At 40.2% G+C, this 17,657-nt stretch overlaps 1 protein-coding gene across 1 annotated transcript; it reads right to left on the reverse strand.

The window, feature by feature from the left end:
- Window positions 1-296: 296 nt before the first annotated feature.
- On the reverse strand, window positions 297-843 carry LOC144700951 (uncharacterized). Its single transcript, XM_078572558.1, has one exon. The coding sequence runs from the start codon at window positions 788-790 to the stop codon at window positions 410-412; it is 381 nt and encodes a 126-aa protein (XP_078428684.1). The 5' UTR covers window positions 791-843; the 3' UTR covers window positions 297-409.
- Window positions 844-17,657: the final 16,814 nt, after the last annotated feature.

Raw genomic sequence — 17,657 nt, forward strand, 5'->3', positions numbered from 1 at the left:
TTGTACTTCTTTTGAAACAACGTCCCATCGAAAGATATTACTCAATACGTACACCGCATAGTAAAAGAGCCGAAAAAGGATAACACGTAATAATTCCAGATATTATTTCAATGCTATACTTAAACATATCAACTACTCAATAGAATTTTTACTGTCCTACTCTGCGACGTCTTTTAAAAATATCCGATGACGTAATTTTTCCATGATTTCATTTTCATGACATATATTCATTGAAGCCTTTTGTTATTTATTTTTAAAACGAGCTTCTTACTTTTGCCTTCTCTAAGCGTTGCACGTTTTCGTAAAAAGCATAAGCTCGTAAGGGCTCTTAAATTATGACGCACATTACGGAAACCCTTTATTGACTTAGTGAGGTAGAACGACTCCGAACTGAGAGCGAGTGTCTTGCTCATGGAGACTCCTTGGCGGCAGTAGCTGCCTTGTAGCCGCCGAATCCTCCTCCCGAGCCGAAGCCAGCTCCCCCGCCGTACCCACCGCCAATTCCAGCTCCCCCGCCATACCCACCGCCGAAGCCCCCGCCGTACCCACCTCCGTATCCGCCGCCGAGGCCACCGCCGTACCCTACGCCGTACCCGCCGCCGAAGCCTCCGCCATATCCGCCGCCGTAGCCGGGCAGCCCTCCGTAGTAGCCACCGTGCCCAGGAGTATGGTAACCCCTGTAAAACCACTTGCCGTCCTTTACGGTGTGATCGTCGGCGGACAGCTCCCTTGCGCTGGACGCGCAGACGAGGCCCACAAGGAGAATGAGGAGGAGCGACTTTCCTGCCATGGCTGCTACTTCCTTGCTGCTGATTCAAACTTCGGCTGTTGTGCACGAAGGGAAATGACGAGGGCTTTATGTAGGTTCTGGAAAGTCATGCAGCACGTCAAGACAGCTGGGGCCTTCTTAAATGAGCGACTTGCTTTTCTTCTTCGATGTTCTGGTTTGTGGCCGTCCTTCCTTGGTCCGTGATGACCCATCGGGTTATAACGTTCATCTGCCTTCTTTAGTCAACTTCAGAGCGTTTAACGTCGGCGTCCGATGCTGCGGGGCTCAATGACTAAAGCGTTGGACGATCCGTATTGATCAGATTTCGTAAGGACATCCCTATCTGTCTCTCCTAGCCCTCCACCTCTCTAGTGCTCTCTTCCTCCATCTCTCTTTGGTGCCAGACACCTCTTTTGTCCTTCGAACTCACAGTGTTACTGTTTCTCTTTATCTCTCTCTCAACTCACGTTATTAAGTTTAGCGGCCTTATTTAGTCAACTTCCGAGCTTTAAACGTCAGCGCCCGATAACACAGAGCTCTATGACTAAGGTACATGAATGTAGCATCCCCTATCTACCTCCCCAATGCAGTGCGTCCACCTTTCTCTACCATTCTGTTTCTGTCTCTCGCTTTCTAGCCATGTAGTTTTCCTAAGCTCCTGCTCCTCCAACTCACGTTATTACTGTCTCTGTCACTCCCTCTATATCTACCAAGCTTTACAGTTCATTTGGTCCTCTCTTTTACCCTCCCGTCCTGTCGGTTTTCGGCTATTTAACTCTTCTGTCCGTCCAACTCTCTCTGCTACTATCTTTTTTATCTCTTTCTTCCTCTCTCTCTCTCTTCATATATATATATATATATTATTTCTCTCTCTCTTTCTCTCTATCGCTCTCTCTCTTTATCTCTCTATCGCCTCTCTCTTTATCTCTTTCTCTCTCTTGATCTCTCTTTCTCTCCCCTCTCTCTCTCTCTTTCTCTCTTTCTCTCTTTCTCTCTGACTATCGGTTGATCTGTCTATCTACTACTTATGAATCTATTGATAAATCTATTTATCAGTCTATCTATCACTTTATTAATCAATCTATCTCTCCATCTCAATACATGTCTGTCCATCTATGTATTTATCCATCCGAGTTTCTATCAGTCGCTTTTCTCCTCTATCATTTGCCACAAAAATGATAACCATTCAAGATAGTATATTGGTGAATCCCAAATCGTTTTACCACAACACCGTTATTGACTTCAGTTCAACCTTCGTAAAAGAACAATGCGACATCCTTCAGAACCCTTCGTAATAAAATTTATGCATTATGAGTCTGGGAAAGGATTATATGGACCCATTTGCAGAAGAATAATCCACAACGACATTTCAAAATACGGGGAAGAATTCAGTTAACTCGCACGAAATGCTGAAGGCGGATCTTAAGGTACTGTAGGCTACAACTGTTTCCTTGGTCCATATAAAATTTTCAACAGTTTATGATGCGGGACTTATGAGTAGATTTGTGAACTAAACAAAATAACACAAATATGTTGTTAGTTATGTATCCTTGAGGGTGATCCGAAGTCAGTCTAATCCTATAGGAAGGGATTACGTAAATGGAGCAGGATCACAACAAGGCACTTTGGTAATACAATAACGTGATAACTAATGGGAAGATATTATTTGAAATGGTCGTCTAAAGCTTAACATGGAAATTCTAAGCAACTCTCACTTGAGCAAATCAATAATTAACATGAACCATATATATCTCAAAAGTTAAGATGTCTCAAGGTACCTGAGAGATGGGAGTCTATAGCTTGAGTAGCTTGATGTTGAATGGCCTTGAATTACGTTGAACTGCATCTCCATGAGTGATGCAAACAGAGAGAGGGGAAGGTATGGACAGACACATAAAAGGAAATGTGTAATTTGATCGGCACAAGAAAAGGTTGAAGGGTAAGATGCAAGGAGTGGAGGTGAAGTGTGAGGTTGGAGGAATTGGATGGAACACGGTGTGGGAATCGGTGAAATGAAGAAGAAGGACGGCAAGTTGAACTAGGTAAATACAGTGGGATAGTTTGAAGGAAAGTGTTCAATGGTGGGCAATGGTGGGGATCAGTGGATAGGTAAATTATGGAGGGGGAAGTGTGGAGAAAGAGGAAGAAGAAACCCAAGAGGAGTTGTCGATGTTGCATTAGACAAGCTACAATCTCGTTCTATTGTCGATCTGTTGCCCGTTGCTGTTATCGCCAAAGGAAATCACCAAGAATCACTCTTTTCTTTCAAAATAACTTCATAATAATTCTTCAGCAAGAGATGTTCATACAAGCAGGCTCATGGACCTTTTAAAGGGAAGGAAACATTCAATTACAAGGAAAATAAACTGTCAAATTCAGAATGGTGGTTGGAGATAAATGGTATAGAGAAGGGTGGTTCCACATAGAGAAAGTAGTGGAGAAAGGTGAGGGGGAGAGGTTATGAGCAAAGTTAAATTGGACGTTATGGGAGAAAAGAGAGAGAGAAAATTAGAGGGAAAAAGAAAGGTGGAATAGTCAATAATTGTAGGCGGTTAAAAGGATGATAGAACGCATATAAGAAAGAGAATGAGAGGAGAAGAAAAGTCAAATGAAGGAGTTGAGTGAGGAGAGAGACAAAAGAACGTGAGAGAGATGGGAACAGAAGTCAAAGAATGGATAGAGGAGACAGAGAGAAAAGAACGGTTAACCATTTTCCATCAGTTTACTTAGCCGCGAAAATTTGTAGGCACTCTCCAGGTCTCAATTCTGGATATTTGAAATAGGCAATGTAGTAGTATAGCAGATTCCACGAAGGGAAAGACACGGTCTGACCGAATTTTGGTCAGACAGGCCGAACCAGATCGTCGGTCCGCCTTTTTAGGGCTCACCGAACCTTATGGTCTAGGTTCGGCTCTGGACAGAAGACTGTTACTCTCTCTCACTCTCTTACCTACTCCGTCTCCCTCTCCCTCCCCCTCCCTCTCCCTCAATTCTTTCTCCCCTTCTCTCTCCCTCTCTTTTTAGTCCTCTCTCCCTCTCTACCGATCATTCTCTCTCTCTGTCGTCCTCTTTCCCGCTCTCCTGTGCGTTCTCCCTCCCTCTATCTCTCTCTATCCTTCGCCCGGTGTCTCTCCTGCTCGTTCTCTCTCTCTTTGCCGTCCTCTTTCCCTCTCGACTGTGCATTCTTTCCCTCTATATCTCTCTCTCGTTCTCTCGCTCGTTCTCTCTTACTCTCATCCGTTCGTTCTCTCCCTCTATTCCGGTCTCACTCTCCCTCACATTCACTCTCCCTGCTCCCTTCCTCCCTTTCACCCTCTGTCCCATTCTCACTCTCTCTCTCTCTCTCGTTTTATTTCCCTCTATCCGTTGTAAGGACGCTCAGAAAGATAGAAGAAGATGTAGAATAAGGAGAATAATGAGAATATAGACAGATGAGAACGAGGGACAAGAACAAGAGTAGGGATTAATGGTCCTTGTTCCTTGTTAATTAACTCTTTACAAATGAGTTGGTATTTATATGTACTTCTATAACAAATAGTTATAGGCCGTTATAGATCGAGATCTGTAACTGTCTATTTCAAATAAAAACATAACCGTTAGTTTGTCTACCATTTTATTTTACTGTCTAGATTTAATCCGAATCACTAGACTTACCAGTTTAAAGGTCCTATCAAGAAAGAGAGACAAGAACAATATTAGGGACTAAAGATCAATGATCCTTGTTAATTGACTCTTTACAAATAAGGTTGTATTTATAGGTATTTCTGTAACGGATAGTTATTGACAGCTATAGATCAAAATCTGTAACTGTATATTTTAAATTTAAACATGACCGTTAGTTTGTCTACCGGTTTGTTTTACTATCTAGATTTAATCCTAGTCACCAGATTTAATGATATTGAGATTTAAGCCTATCTACTAGATTTAGTCATGTATTTAATCCTATCAATCTATTTCTCTTAACGAGTGTAAATACTTCTTAAATCCTATCGGTCGAAGTTGATGAGGTGGCCATCGTGGCCTAGCACTCATCTTTAACCCCCCGCAGGCTCATCGACAACGGATAAGACGTTGAGCTTGGAATGTGGCTCCTAGAATCTTGGGTCAGGAAGAGGCTTGGTCGGACCATCCGCCAGTTGGGATTGACTTGTAATAAACTTGATGTCAAGAAGATTAGCTGCAGCTTGTTCTCTGACAAAATGAAAATCTATTTCAATATGCTTCATATGGACATGAAAACTGGATTTTTGGCGATGTGGCTCCAATATTATCACACCAGAGGGCAGGGATAGATGATGGTATGAGCTGTAGTTCTGTGAGAAGAGAAATTACCCAGATAACCTCAGAGCCTACATTTGCCGATGCTTTATACTCTGCTTCAGCACTTGAATCTGAATAAATCGCAACCCCATGTGTAATACTCCCTTTTAGATAGTGAATTAGGTGATTTAAAATTCTCCAGTCATCAGTAGTAGGTTTATGCATGTTCTGAGAAGCTTTTTGAACTGCAAATGCCATGTTAGGACGAGTTAAAGTAAGATACCAAAGACTGCCAACTAAACTTCTATAAGTTGAATCATCTAATACATCAGAAGAGAAAGACGAAATAGAAGATTAACTTAAGGGACATAAAGTTGGTGATGGTTTAGTATTCTCAAAATTTTCTGGTTTTAGAAAAAAGTAAATATATTTATCTTGAGAAACAATGAATCCATTATTGAGCTTGATTAAGTCCATTCCAAGAAAGATATCAGCAGGGCCAAGATATTTAATTGCAAGACAAGTTTGAAATTTTGTAAGAAGTTTATTCTAGGACCAAGTGCTGGACCGATTATCAAAATTTCATCAATATAAATAAGAACTAAAATCGGTGTAAGATAATCAAGTTTATAAAATAGGGAAGTATCAGCTTTTGAGCCTGAAAAACTAAGAGCAATAAGGAAGGGGGTTAATTTTATGAACCAAGCTCTAGGTGCTCGTTTCAAACCATAAATTTACTTCTTGAGTTGACAAATACGATATGGATAGGTAGAGTCTTGAAAACCTGTAGGTTGTTCCATGTTGATAGTTTCTGATAGATCCCCGTGTAAAACAGCGTTTGATACATCTAATTGATGAATTTTCCATTGGTAACTAATAGCAACATATAATAGCAAGCAAATAGTAGTATGTTTAACAACATAACTAAAAGCTTCAAAGTAATCAAAACCTTCTTCCTGATTATATCCTTTAGATACCAAACGTGCTTTATAATGATAAATTTCTCCTTTTCAGTTATATTTGAGTTTATAGACCCGTTTACAGCAAACAACGTCAAGATTGGGATTTCACGCAGCCAATGACCATGTATTTTTATCAATAAGTGCTTTATATTCAGATTCCATATCATGCATCTATTTCCTATTTTTAGATGCGATTGAAAACGAGGTAGGCTCCAATAAAGAATTTATAGAGGTATTAAAACAACTATGAAGAGGATGTTTGATGGTGAGATTTTTAATGGTAAAGAATTAGACGGAGGAAAAATAGCAGATGTTGTCCAACAATATTTTTCAACAGAAATATAGACATCAGATCATGTTTTAACTTTTAGTTTTACTCCAGGTTCAGGTGTGCTATCTAAAGTAGTAGATAAATGAACTAATGATTGATTAGAATCAAGAGTGGCATTAGAAGTCAATAGGCCAAAAGAAGGCTCATTTTTTATAGAGGAAGAAAATGAAGATGAATAATAGTTTAAAGTTGGTCAATGAGAATATGGGAATAAGTGATCCTATGTAGTTAGAAGATCTATAGCTGGTTGGGATGTCGAAGTTAGAGATGGAGCTGACAAATGAATAAGAAAATGATAGAAAATATCAGCTTGTCGAGTTCAAAGAATACCAGGCATAAATGATTTAAATTTGAAGTTTGAGAAATGAAAAACATCTTCATACAAAATAACATGACGAGATATAAAGAACTTACCGATATGGACAGACAGACACCGGTACCGAACATGATGAGTGATGTATCCCACGAAGACACATATCTCCGATCTATCATCCAATTTGTGTTTTGAATATGCTCTTAAATATGGATAACAAAGACATACGAAAGTTCTTAGCCAAGAATAGTTACAAGACATGTGAAAAATAACTTCAAAAGAAGATTCATGTTTGAAAACAGGAATAGCCAGTCTATTGACGAGAAAAGTGGTTGTAGAAACTGTTAGGAAAAGGATTTTGATGATTTAATATAATAAATATTAAATGAAATTAATTAAGTAGTTGAATATAGTAGTAATATATAAACATTTATTAGATAAATATGTGATGGAGTATATTAGGGATAATAAGTTTATAATTAAGGTAGAAGCCCAATAAGACAAGGAAAATTGGGCCCAATAACAGTTGAAGGCTGTAAATATTCAATGTAGTCCTTTTTCTAAAGTATTCCTTTGGTGCTCATTCTATCTCTTCTCTTGAATCATCGTGATCTCTCTCTCTCTCTCTCTCAACTGAAAGTTCTTGAAAGTTCTGGCTGGTGGTGAGGAAATTCAAGACTGGTGGACGTCATCATCTGCATGTTCGTGCTTACTGATTCTTCAAGAAAATCCTGGTTAGATTGTTCCATATCTTGTTGAAAGTTCTTGATACCAATTTCTTGATTTCTTAAAGTCAAGATACCAATTTCTTGATTTCTGATGAAATTAATTTGAAGGTTATTGAAATTCATTGACTTTCGTAAGTTAGAATCTAAAATCGAAATTTGAACATTCATAATTTGAAAAACTGATTTTGTTCTTGGATTTCTAAAATCTAAATAACAAGTTGTTTTCGGTTTCTTGATTATGCGAAATCAAACATAAAATCTAATTGAAATCGTGATTAATAAAGATTAAACATTAAATCACTTTTTACTACATTGTCAATTGATATAAAATTCAATTCGATTTTGATGTTTGCAATTTATCTGAAATCATATGACTAACTTTCTTGGACTTCTTGATTATTGAATATATTGACAGCTTTAAATCTATTTGAATTCTTTGATTAATTCAAATTAGTTTTGAATTCAATTTCAAAATATTGGAATATTTTAGGCGTCCTAATTCCAATTGAATTTAAGTAACGTTCTTGAAATTCAGTTTTCTTCAGATATAAGAAATTCAATTAAAAAATTATTCATCTTGTAAACTTGAATTTGAATTTTAGATTGGATGAAATTTAAATAACTATCTAAATTGATTTCTTGAATGCATTAACTCGCAAATTCAAATACATTTGATATCTCCCATATATATATATTCGATCATAATTGAAATACCTATTGGATTTGAATTGATATATCTTTGTTATAACTGATCCGATTTGATACAAGTGTTTGATTTAAATTGATATCATCTAACTACATTTGATCAGAATTGATATAACTATTTGATTTGAATTGATATTTCCTAAATCACATTCGATCAGGATTTACATAGTGAAATTGTTTGATTTAATTTGAGATTTCTAAATCACGTTCGATCAGATTCACTATAATTACCTTATTTGAATTGATATTTGTTAAATCACATTTAACTTGAGTTGAGACAATTGATCTTTAATATTGATTGATCTGATTGTCTACTTTGAATATTTATGATATTAGTAAACATCAATTGATTTCATTGGACTATCTTATCACAATTGAGCAGAATTATTACCAGTTGATGTAAGTTTATATTTTGACTGCATTTGATTATATCCATTGGTAGTTGACATCGATCGACATTTGATACACGGTTTGTGACTTGAAAGTGGAAAAACAGAATTTAGGAGAGAACTAGTGTTAAGAGAAAAGTTGACCTAAGGTCAACAAAGATATTGTCATTATATTGATTTTAAGGGAAGTGCACTAACAGGAGAAAGATCACATCCACTTCAACACGGGAAGGTGGCCTGAGACGTGAGGACTTCATCAGCACAAAGTGGACTGAGGAGAGGCTCAGAAAGTTGCTGGAAGCTGAGAAGGCACTCGATTGAGGTCGAGGAAGACGTCGGCACCGAGGAAGTTTTTTTTTGTGTGATTATTTGAGATCAGTGCGAGCAATTGTACATCGCAAACAGTTTTTCTCACTTTGCATTTGCCAAAGTGATTAGTGGAGTCAGGGCGACTCCTCGGGCGAGGCGCGGCTGTAGTAAGGGCACATTAGTGCCCCGAAGCAAGGTAAAAATTTATTGTCCCTTGAGTGAAGTAAGTGGAGTAAAACAAGGAATCTATATAAATAAAAAGAAGCGGAACTAATTCACCCCCTCTTAGTTCTACATTTGGTATCAGAGCAGGACTTGCATTATCAGCTGTAACTAGCTGGCAAGTCGATTTGTGTCTATGGGAAAGGATCACTATCCCCTCTTCCCACCCACCTTAGATGGCGCTAACTATGCCATTTAGAAGGTTAGAATAGAATCCTATGCTATAGGAAAGAAGCGTGCGGTATGGAGGATGATGAGTAAATGGGTAGATAAACCATTTCACAAATTTAGTGATGATGAAATGGAATATAATGCATTGGCCAAAAACCTATTGTTTGAAACCATCAACTCAAATTTATTTCATCAAGTGTCCAGTTGTAAAACTGCTAAGGAAATATGGGATACTCTTAGAGTAACTCATGAAGGTACATCACAAATTAGGGATACCCAAATGGGTATACTAGTGACTGATTTTGAGATGTTTAGGCAAAAAGATGGAGAAAGCCTAAAGGACTTAGTTGGAAGATTCAATGCACTAGTAAATGCATTGAAAGAAATGAACAAACACTATTCAACATTGACCAATAATACGAAAGTTCTTAAATATGGGTTACAAAGACATACAAAAGTTCTTAGACAATAATAGTTAAAAGACACGTGAAAAATAACTTCAAAAGAAGATTCATGTTTGAAAACAGGAATAGCCAGTCTATTGACGAGAAAAAGTGGTTGTAGAAACATCTTCATCCCAAAACATTCATGGCATGCTAGCTTGATGAAGTAACGTCAAAGTTGTTTTAACAGGATGTCTATGTTTTTGTTTAGTAATACCACTTTGTTCTGGTGTATGTGGACAGGAAATTATATGACTGATACCAGTGGTTTAAACAAAGAATGAGGAGCTTGAAATTCTCCACCCCCATCACACTAAAAATTACTTAATTATGTGATAAAATTGATTTTCAACCCATTTTTTAATTCCACAAATGTTGAAAGGACATCGGACTCCTTTTTAAGCGAATACACCCAGGTGTATTAACTAAAATCATCAATAAACACCGCGTGGTAAAGGAAGCCAAAGTGAGATTGTATATGAGTTGGTTCTGATAAGTCAGAGTGTATGATTTCCAATGGCATTGTTGAGAGACCACGAGTAGGATAAAAAGGAATTTTGTGTCATTTACCAACACATCATTAGTCGCATTTAAAATCTTTTTGAATGTGGGTGTTTAAGAGACCAAAATTTTATTACAAAATGTAAAGTGTAAAAGTATGGATGTCCAAGCGGAGCATGCCATGTATTTGGTGAAGCTCTTTCACTGAGAAAAGCTTTAGACATGTTTGTACTTGAAAAGTCGAGGCAGTAAAGTCTGTCCTTAATTGTTTCTCGACCGGGGACTCTATTTGTTTTATTGACCTTCACAATACAGTATGAAGAATGAATCTCAACATATACGACATTATCCATTGATAGTTTCTGAATTAGTAATAAAATTTTATTTATTTCAGGAGCATGCAATACATCTTTTAAATATAAACTTTTATCAAGTTTAACAACCTTAGAAGAACAAATGGACAAGATGTGCAAAGCTGGGTTATTAGAGATGTGAGGTTGATCATTTCCAAAATAAATAGCAGGTTGATGAAATATGTTTTTGTCTAAAGTAACATTATGTGTAGCTCCACTATTAGGGTGCCCGGCTTAACTTAAAGGTAAATTGTCTGCACTTGTAAAGAAAGCTCTTGGTTTTTGTGAGTATGAAATCATGACACGTACCTATTGATCTGACATTCCCTTGCTTGGTGTCCAAATTCGAAACAAATTTGACATATTGGCTGAAATCTACTGCTTCTGCCTCTTTCTCTTCCACGATTCGGATTGTAGTTCCTGTTGTAGTATCCATCTCCTCTTTTATGGTGATAAGCTTGTACATTTCGAATTGGAGAATAGTTGGCAGATGGACCGAAAAAGTCGCTTGTATTTTCTTCTGATATGCCAGACATACATCATGTGCCTTTAATTTTAGGAACATATCATCAATTTTCATGTTGTTGATGTTATAATTTATGCTCTTAACAATTTGAGAGAATCCAGTACCCAAACCGCTCACAAAGGTAAAAATCAGGTTTCGCTCATTGATTACTTGAGTTGTGATCTCTAGTGAGTCGACTATCGATCTGAAATAGAATATATTTTCTTCAGTTGTCATTGTACCTTTCTTCATGGTATAGAAATGTCAAAGAAGTTCCATAATTTTTGCTTGACTGCGAATTGAGTAGACATACTCAATTTTCTCCCATGCTTCCTTGGAAGATCTCATTTTACTGGTGATTGGGGTGATGCGTTTTAACAACGTTGAGTGCCAAAAACCCAGAAATTGTTGATCAGGCTTCCAACATCCTTTGAACATTGGATTTGCTATCATATTGTCTTCTGAATGTGCAACATAGATGGGTGGAGATATGTCTTCAATGTATTTCACTGGAGTATACCCTTTAAAATTTGGCAAGATGGAGCTCTCGAATGCTTGATAATTGTTATTAGTCAGCCTGATAGATACTCTTGCACCACTTGTGACAAAATCTGCAACTTGTCATGTGACTATGAAAGCTCAATACTCAGAACTGCTCATGGTAAAGATCAATTTTTGAAGTACATATTTGCAGGCCTTCAGAAGGATTCTTTTGTCATCGGGGAAAAATAAGTCAAGGTCAATAATTGAAGATGGAGGGTGCTGATCTTTGATGGCAATCTCAATCCGTAGTTGTACAGTGATTGTCGATGGTGACGTCAGAGTGAGATCATCGATTTGCGCCTCCTTTGAATGTAAATTCCGATTGTAAAGCTCAACAAGATGTGAAGGGCTGGGAGCCCGCCATAGAAGGAACCGAGAGTCGTGAATGTCGAAGTAAAATGGTCCCCTAGCTCAGTTAGTCTCAGAGCATAACTAAGCCGAGAACACCGACAGAGGCCGCTATGCCAAGGATGAGAAGGTTGAGTCGACGTTGATGAATTGGAAGAGTACCTTTGCAGGTCTTACAAGGGAGATCCAATCTTCAAGGATAAAGATCAATAAGTTGAAACCTTTGATGCCCTTTTGATTGACTAGCTCGGGTACCTTGTAAAGATACTCGGAAAGATAGAACAAGAAGTAGAAGGAGAAGAACGAGAATAGAGATAAATGAGAAAGACAGACAATAATAGAAGTAGTTATTAGAAATAGTTGAACCTTGTTAACTAACTCTTTACAAATAAGTTGGTATTTATATGTATTTCTATGATGGATAGGTATACATAGTTATAGATTGAGATCTGTAACTGACTATTTTAAATAAAAAACATCACCGTTAGTTTGTATACCGGCTTATTTTCCTATCTATATTTAGTCCTAATCACTGGATTTAATCTTATCTAGGTTTAGTTGTATCAATCTATTTCTCTTAACCAGTATAAATACATATTCATGTTTTTACTAACTACTTCTTAAATCCTATCAGTCCAGGTTAATGTTGTTGCTCTTGTGGCCTTGCACTGGTCTTTATCATTCTCACCCTCTCTTTCTCTTGCCCTCTCTTTGCGCTCCTTTCTCTCTTCCTCCCTCCTTCATCCGGTTTCTCTCTCTCTCTCTCCGTCCCTCTCCCTCTCTATCACTCGCTCTCTCCCTCCTCCGGTCTTACTATCCTTCTTCCTTGCTCTCAATCCCTAGGCCTCTCTTAGTACTGCTCTCGTTCTCATTCTCTTCCACTCAATTTCATTCCCTCTATCCCTCTCTCTATCTTGTTCTCTCCCCCTCTCTCTCACCTTCTCTCCCGATCTCCCTCTCCTCTCTCTCCCTCTCTGCCGCTCTCCCTATCTCTCACCCTCTCTTCAAATTTCTCTCTCCATCCCTCTCTATCTCATTTTCTCCCTCCCGCTCTCACCCTCTCTCCTGCTCTCCCTCTCTTGTCTCTCTCACTCTCTCACACTGCTTTCCTATCCTCCTGCCTCTCACTCTCTCAAGTCCCTCTTACCTGCTCTCCCCCTCCTCCTCTCTCCCTCTCTCTCAAGGCCATCTCTCTCTCGCCCTCTCTTCCTCTCTCCCTCTCTCTCTTCACCTCTCTCCTGCTCTCCCTCTCCTCTCTCACTCACCCTCTCTCCCTATCTTCCCCTCTCTCTCAAACTCTTCCCTGGTCTCTCTCTCCTCCTCTCTTCCTCTCTCTCAAGGCCATCCCTCTTGTGGCCTCTCTTCCTCTACCTTGCTCTCTCTCACCCGCTCTCCTGCTCTCCCTCTCCTCCTCTCTCCCTCTAGTCCTCTCTCTCCCTGGCCCTCTCTTTTGCTCTCCTTTATCGTTCTCTCTTTATTGCACTCCCTCCCTCTCGCCTGCTCCCTCTCTTTATTTCCGCCTCACTTCCCTCTCAAGCTCTCCCCCTCTGGTTTTCCCTCTCCTCATCTCTCACTCTCTTCCTCTTTCACTCTTGTACTATCCTTCTTACCTGCTCCTTCTCTTCCGCTCACACTCTCCCTCTCGCTCTCACTGACTCTCTTAGTCTCTTCCTATGGTATTCTCGCTGCCTTTCTAGTGTCTCAGTGTCACTATCTCCCTCTATCCTTCTCACACTCTTCCACTATCCCCTCTTACTCTCTTATTATTCAACACTGCTTCAGCCCCATAAGTGACATTAGATGCAGTGAGATTTCCAAGTCAACCTAACATTGTTTAGGTTTTGGGTAAAACCAGTCCGAGACCAGACCGTGTCCTTCCCTAACTCCATGTATTGGCCAAGGGATCCAAGCCGATGTAGGTAGGACGGTTATGACCCACAGGGGTTGTCTTATAGCTTAACAAAGTATTCTAACCATTATCTTTGTTCTGTCAGACTTTATTATGAGCACAGAAAATCATACGTGACGGATGACTAGCACAAGCTCTGGAGAAGGTAAAATTACCAGGCTATTCGTCCTCTCCATCTCATTCTTATTTCCTCAAGACGACTTTATGTTATCCATTGCCCACTTTTTGAGAGTCTCTCTTTTTAAGGGAAACACTTAGTCCGGATCAGAAATCTAAATAGATTTACGTTTGAAATGACAGGTCATAAAGTAATCTAAATAATATGACTCATGTATACTGAGTCACTCCATGTTGTGCATATCAGAATCATTCAAGTTCCCAAAACTGTTACTTCAGATGTTTTATGATCATTTGAGTGTAAACTAATTTTTAAATGAATATATACGTCATGGAACATATTTTTGTGTTATAGCTTAGTTCTACTTATCAATGGGACATGGATTTTCAAAAGTTCTATGTCTTAGTAATCGATTTATAGATTAAAACAATTAGGTGTCAAATTTTCATCAATCATGGAGGGAAGCCAAAATGACTAACTTAAGTGATACATGCGCCAAATCGTTATTTAGACATTTATTTATTTTTAACTCTTTAGCTTTTTATTTGATAAGTGTAGACTTAATTAAAATACTATTTTTGAAAGTATTGATTTTTCAAAAATAATATCAAGTTGTGAAATGTTACTCAAGTCAGGTTAAACTAATGATTTATTATTTTTATTCCCTAGAATAGTAATGTTAAGAATACCGACGTGCTTATACAAAAATGTAGCAGTTCCTATCTCGTCCGTTGTTTTTTTCAGAACTTTGTGTTACATCGCACAGAAGATTATTTTTCTGTATGAACTTTCGAAAACTTATTTTTTTCCCACCACACTATGTTATTAAATAGATCAGGCAAGTAACTACCTTTCTAGCTTGGAATATCTTAAAGAATATAAATATTTTACTAATTGTTATTTAATTATTCTAGGATGCCTGCGAGATTCATGCAATGTCATGGATCATTTCTTATTTTTCCTTTAGCTTCTGATACTCTTTGCTAACTACTGTGGACAATAATTGAACTTTTAACATGTAATTGAACTTCAAGACTTTTTGAAAGCAGCAAACTCTTAAACTATTATTTTCATTCCTTTAAATATTGATGCCTAGAGTATCATCCTGCTTATCAAATAAATATTAGTTTCAATATACTGTGTGGTTTTGATGTTACATCGCATAGAATGCTATATTTTTTTATACCAACTTTAAAATATTACTTTTCTTACTATAGTACATTATTAAATAGATCAGGCAATGTTTAATTTGTCCATTTTTGAATATCTTAAATCATATTTATGTCTCTCCACTTATTATTTGAATTTTTCTTTGATGCATGCAAGATCGACACAATGTCTCAGACAATGTCTACTTTTCCCTTGAATTTCGGGAACTGTATGCTAACTGCTCTCGATAATAGTTGAAGTTTTAGCATAGAAATTTATGATTGTGAGTATGGGTGAATATTTATGAAAAGAATTGTTGATGCAGGATGTCGGCGATGTCTCCGTCCCAAGGGTATCGAGACGATGCTCGGATACGGGGTGCTAGCAGACGTCATTGAAGACGTTGTTTGTCGGATATGAACCTATGAATATGCGACTATGTGATGGGAAGACTCCTATGCGGGCCTACGTGCAAGCCCCGACTTGTGGAGTTTGCCAAGCTCTGGGCTCTAGGGTGGGTGACTGATGGCGGTGACGGTGACCTCCTAAGCCTAGTTGGAGCGACCATGGTGTCTATGGCGCTGGACTGACTGGGTCCGTGTGGGCTCTCACGCAACAGATGGGCCTCGCCTGTACCTAGGGAAGACCCTAAGTAGATTCTCTTCTGTCTGTGATCCTATCACCTAGTCTATCATGAGAGTGGTGAAGTGCAATCGAAAGGTATACGACAAAAGATGAATTAACTTGGCGAGTTAGGGGAGCAAGATACCTCTCTTGTCGTGTCCCGTTGTCGTAATATTCATCGCTGAACTAGCCGGTGTGAGCAGGGTTTGGCGAAATTGTGCCGAGGACGGACACTTTTCTGAGTAATGATGTGAACACTCCTAGGCAGGCATACGTACAGGCCCCAAATTGTGGAATTTGCCAAGCTCCGGGATCCAGGGCGGGTGACCGATGCCAGTGATGGGGACCTCTTAACCCTTGTTGGAGCAACCATAATGTCTATGGCACCGGACTGACTAGGTCTGTGGGTGCTCTCACGTAACAGACAAGCTCCGCATGTACCTAGAAATATGCTCAGTAGATTCTCTCATGTATGTGATCCTATCACCTAGTCTATCCCGAGCGCGGTGGAGTGCAATCGAAAAATATAGGACAAAGGATAAATTAACTTGGCGAGCTAGGGAAGTAAGGTTTGTCGGCATAGTAGCCGATGCGAACAAGGTTTGGTGGAATTGTGTCAGGGACGCGCACAGCGTGGCTGGAGTGACGGCGCTGTTGTGGCTTAGAAGTCATGTCGCATGAGCGGAGGAGGCGAAGCAAGGGCAAGGAGGGGGGGCAGCGGTGGCGCGGGCGGCAGCGGCCACGTCGGAGGTGTGATGACGGTGCGGCATTGGCGGCGACATTGGTGACATGGGCAATGGCGAAAAATGAGGCCGCGATGAGGCGGCGATGGCGTGGGCAATAGTGGCTTGTGCGGCGATGCCGTGGGCAGCACTGGCCGGGGCGATGTTTTGTGAATGGCGATGGCACATACAGTAAGGCGGCATGGTGGTAGCGCGACAACGGTGTGGTCTACAGTAGTTTCAACATCAACGCAAGCGATCATTCGAGGGCCACACAATGGTGCGAGCATGAGCCACGAAGAGACAACGGTGTCTAGCGGAGGTGTGGCTGCAGGGTGGCGTATGGCGGAGGTGCAAGGCACGATTGTGGTGTCCGATAGAGGCAAGGGGCATAACAGCGGTGTCTAGTAATGGCGTGGGGTATGGCACAGGCGCAGGGCACGGTAGAGGCGTCTTGTGAAGGCGGGAAGTGCAGCAGCACATCCGGTGGTGGTGCGGAGACTGTCACGTTGGCGGCATGCGGAAGACACATGGGGCGCGACGGCACCATTCGGCCGAGGCATAGGGCGTGGCGGCAACATCCAATGGAGACGCAATGCCCGGTGGCGGCGGCTGGCAGAGGCACGGGGTACGGTGGCGCATCTGATAGCGGCAACCCGCGGAGATGTTGGGCGTGGTGGCGTCTGGCAGAGGTGCGGAACGCAGCGGCCCAATCTAGCAGGGGCACGGGCGCGGCCGGTTGTGGTGTTCGACAGAGCCATGGGGCGCGAGGCACGGGCTGCACCTCCCTATCTCTCCCTCCCTTCTTCTACTCCTCCTTTTCTTTCTTCTTTCCCTTCTTTCTCTCACGAACGTGAACGATCTTTTTTTCAAATATTCAATAATGACCTGAAAACTTAGGGCACCCTCTCCATTCCTTATGTAGGAATGGTGAGCGGCCCAAAGAAGGAGTCCCCAACAGGGGGCCCATTAGCAGGGGGGAAGGGAGGGTGTTGAAACAAGACAAAACAGAAAATAAAAGCATTGGTTCGGCAAGGAGAAGAAGGGTCGTGCGGGGAGATGTGGCCTGAAGATCGAAATCGTGAAAGTACCTTAGCGTTCATCTTGGCGTGTCGATCTGGTGGAGCTTGAGCCATCTGCTATCGCCGGTGATGGCATGCGCTTCGACGTCGTCGTTGATGGAGTGCAAACTCCTGCTCCGTCAGTTGTGCTTGACGAGCATTATGGTAGTGTAACTCTGAGCAATAATGTCCATAAAAAGTTATACATTGTCTAGTACCTAT

This window comes from Wolffia australiana, chromosome 3 (genome assembly GCF_029677425.1).
Source record: "Wolffia australiana isolate 7733 chromosome 3, ASM2967742v1".
NCBI classification, from domain to species: Eukaryota; Viridiplantae; Streptophyta; class Magnoliopsida; order Alismatales; family Araceae; genus Wolffia; species Wolffia australiana.

Coding starts and splice junctions, on each gene's coding strand:
- LOC144700951 (XM_078572558.1), bottom strand. CDS start 790: ATGGCAGGAAAGTCGCTCCTCCTCATTCTCCTTGTGGGCCTCGTCTGC.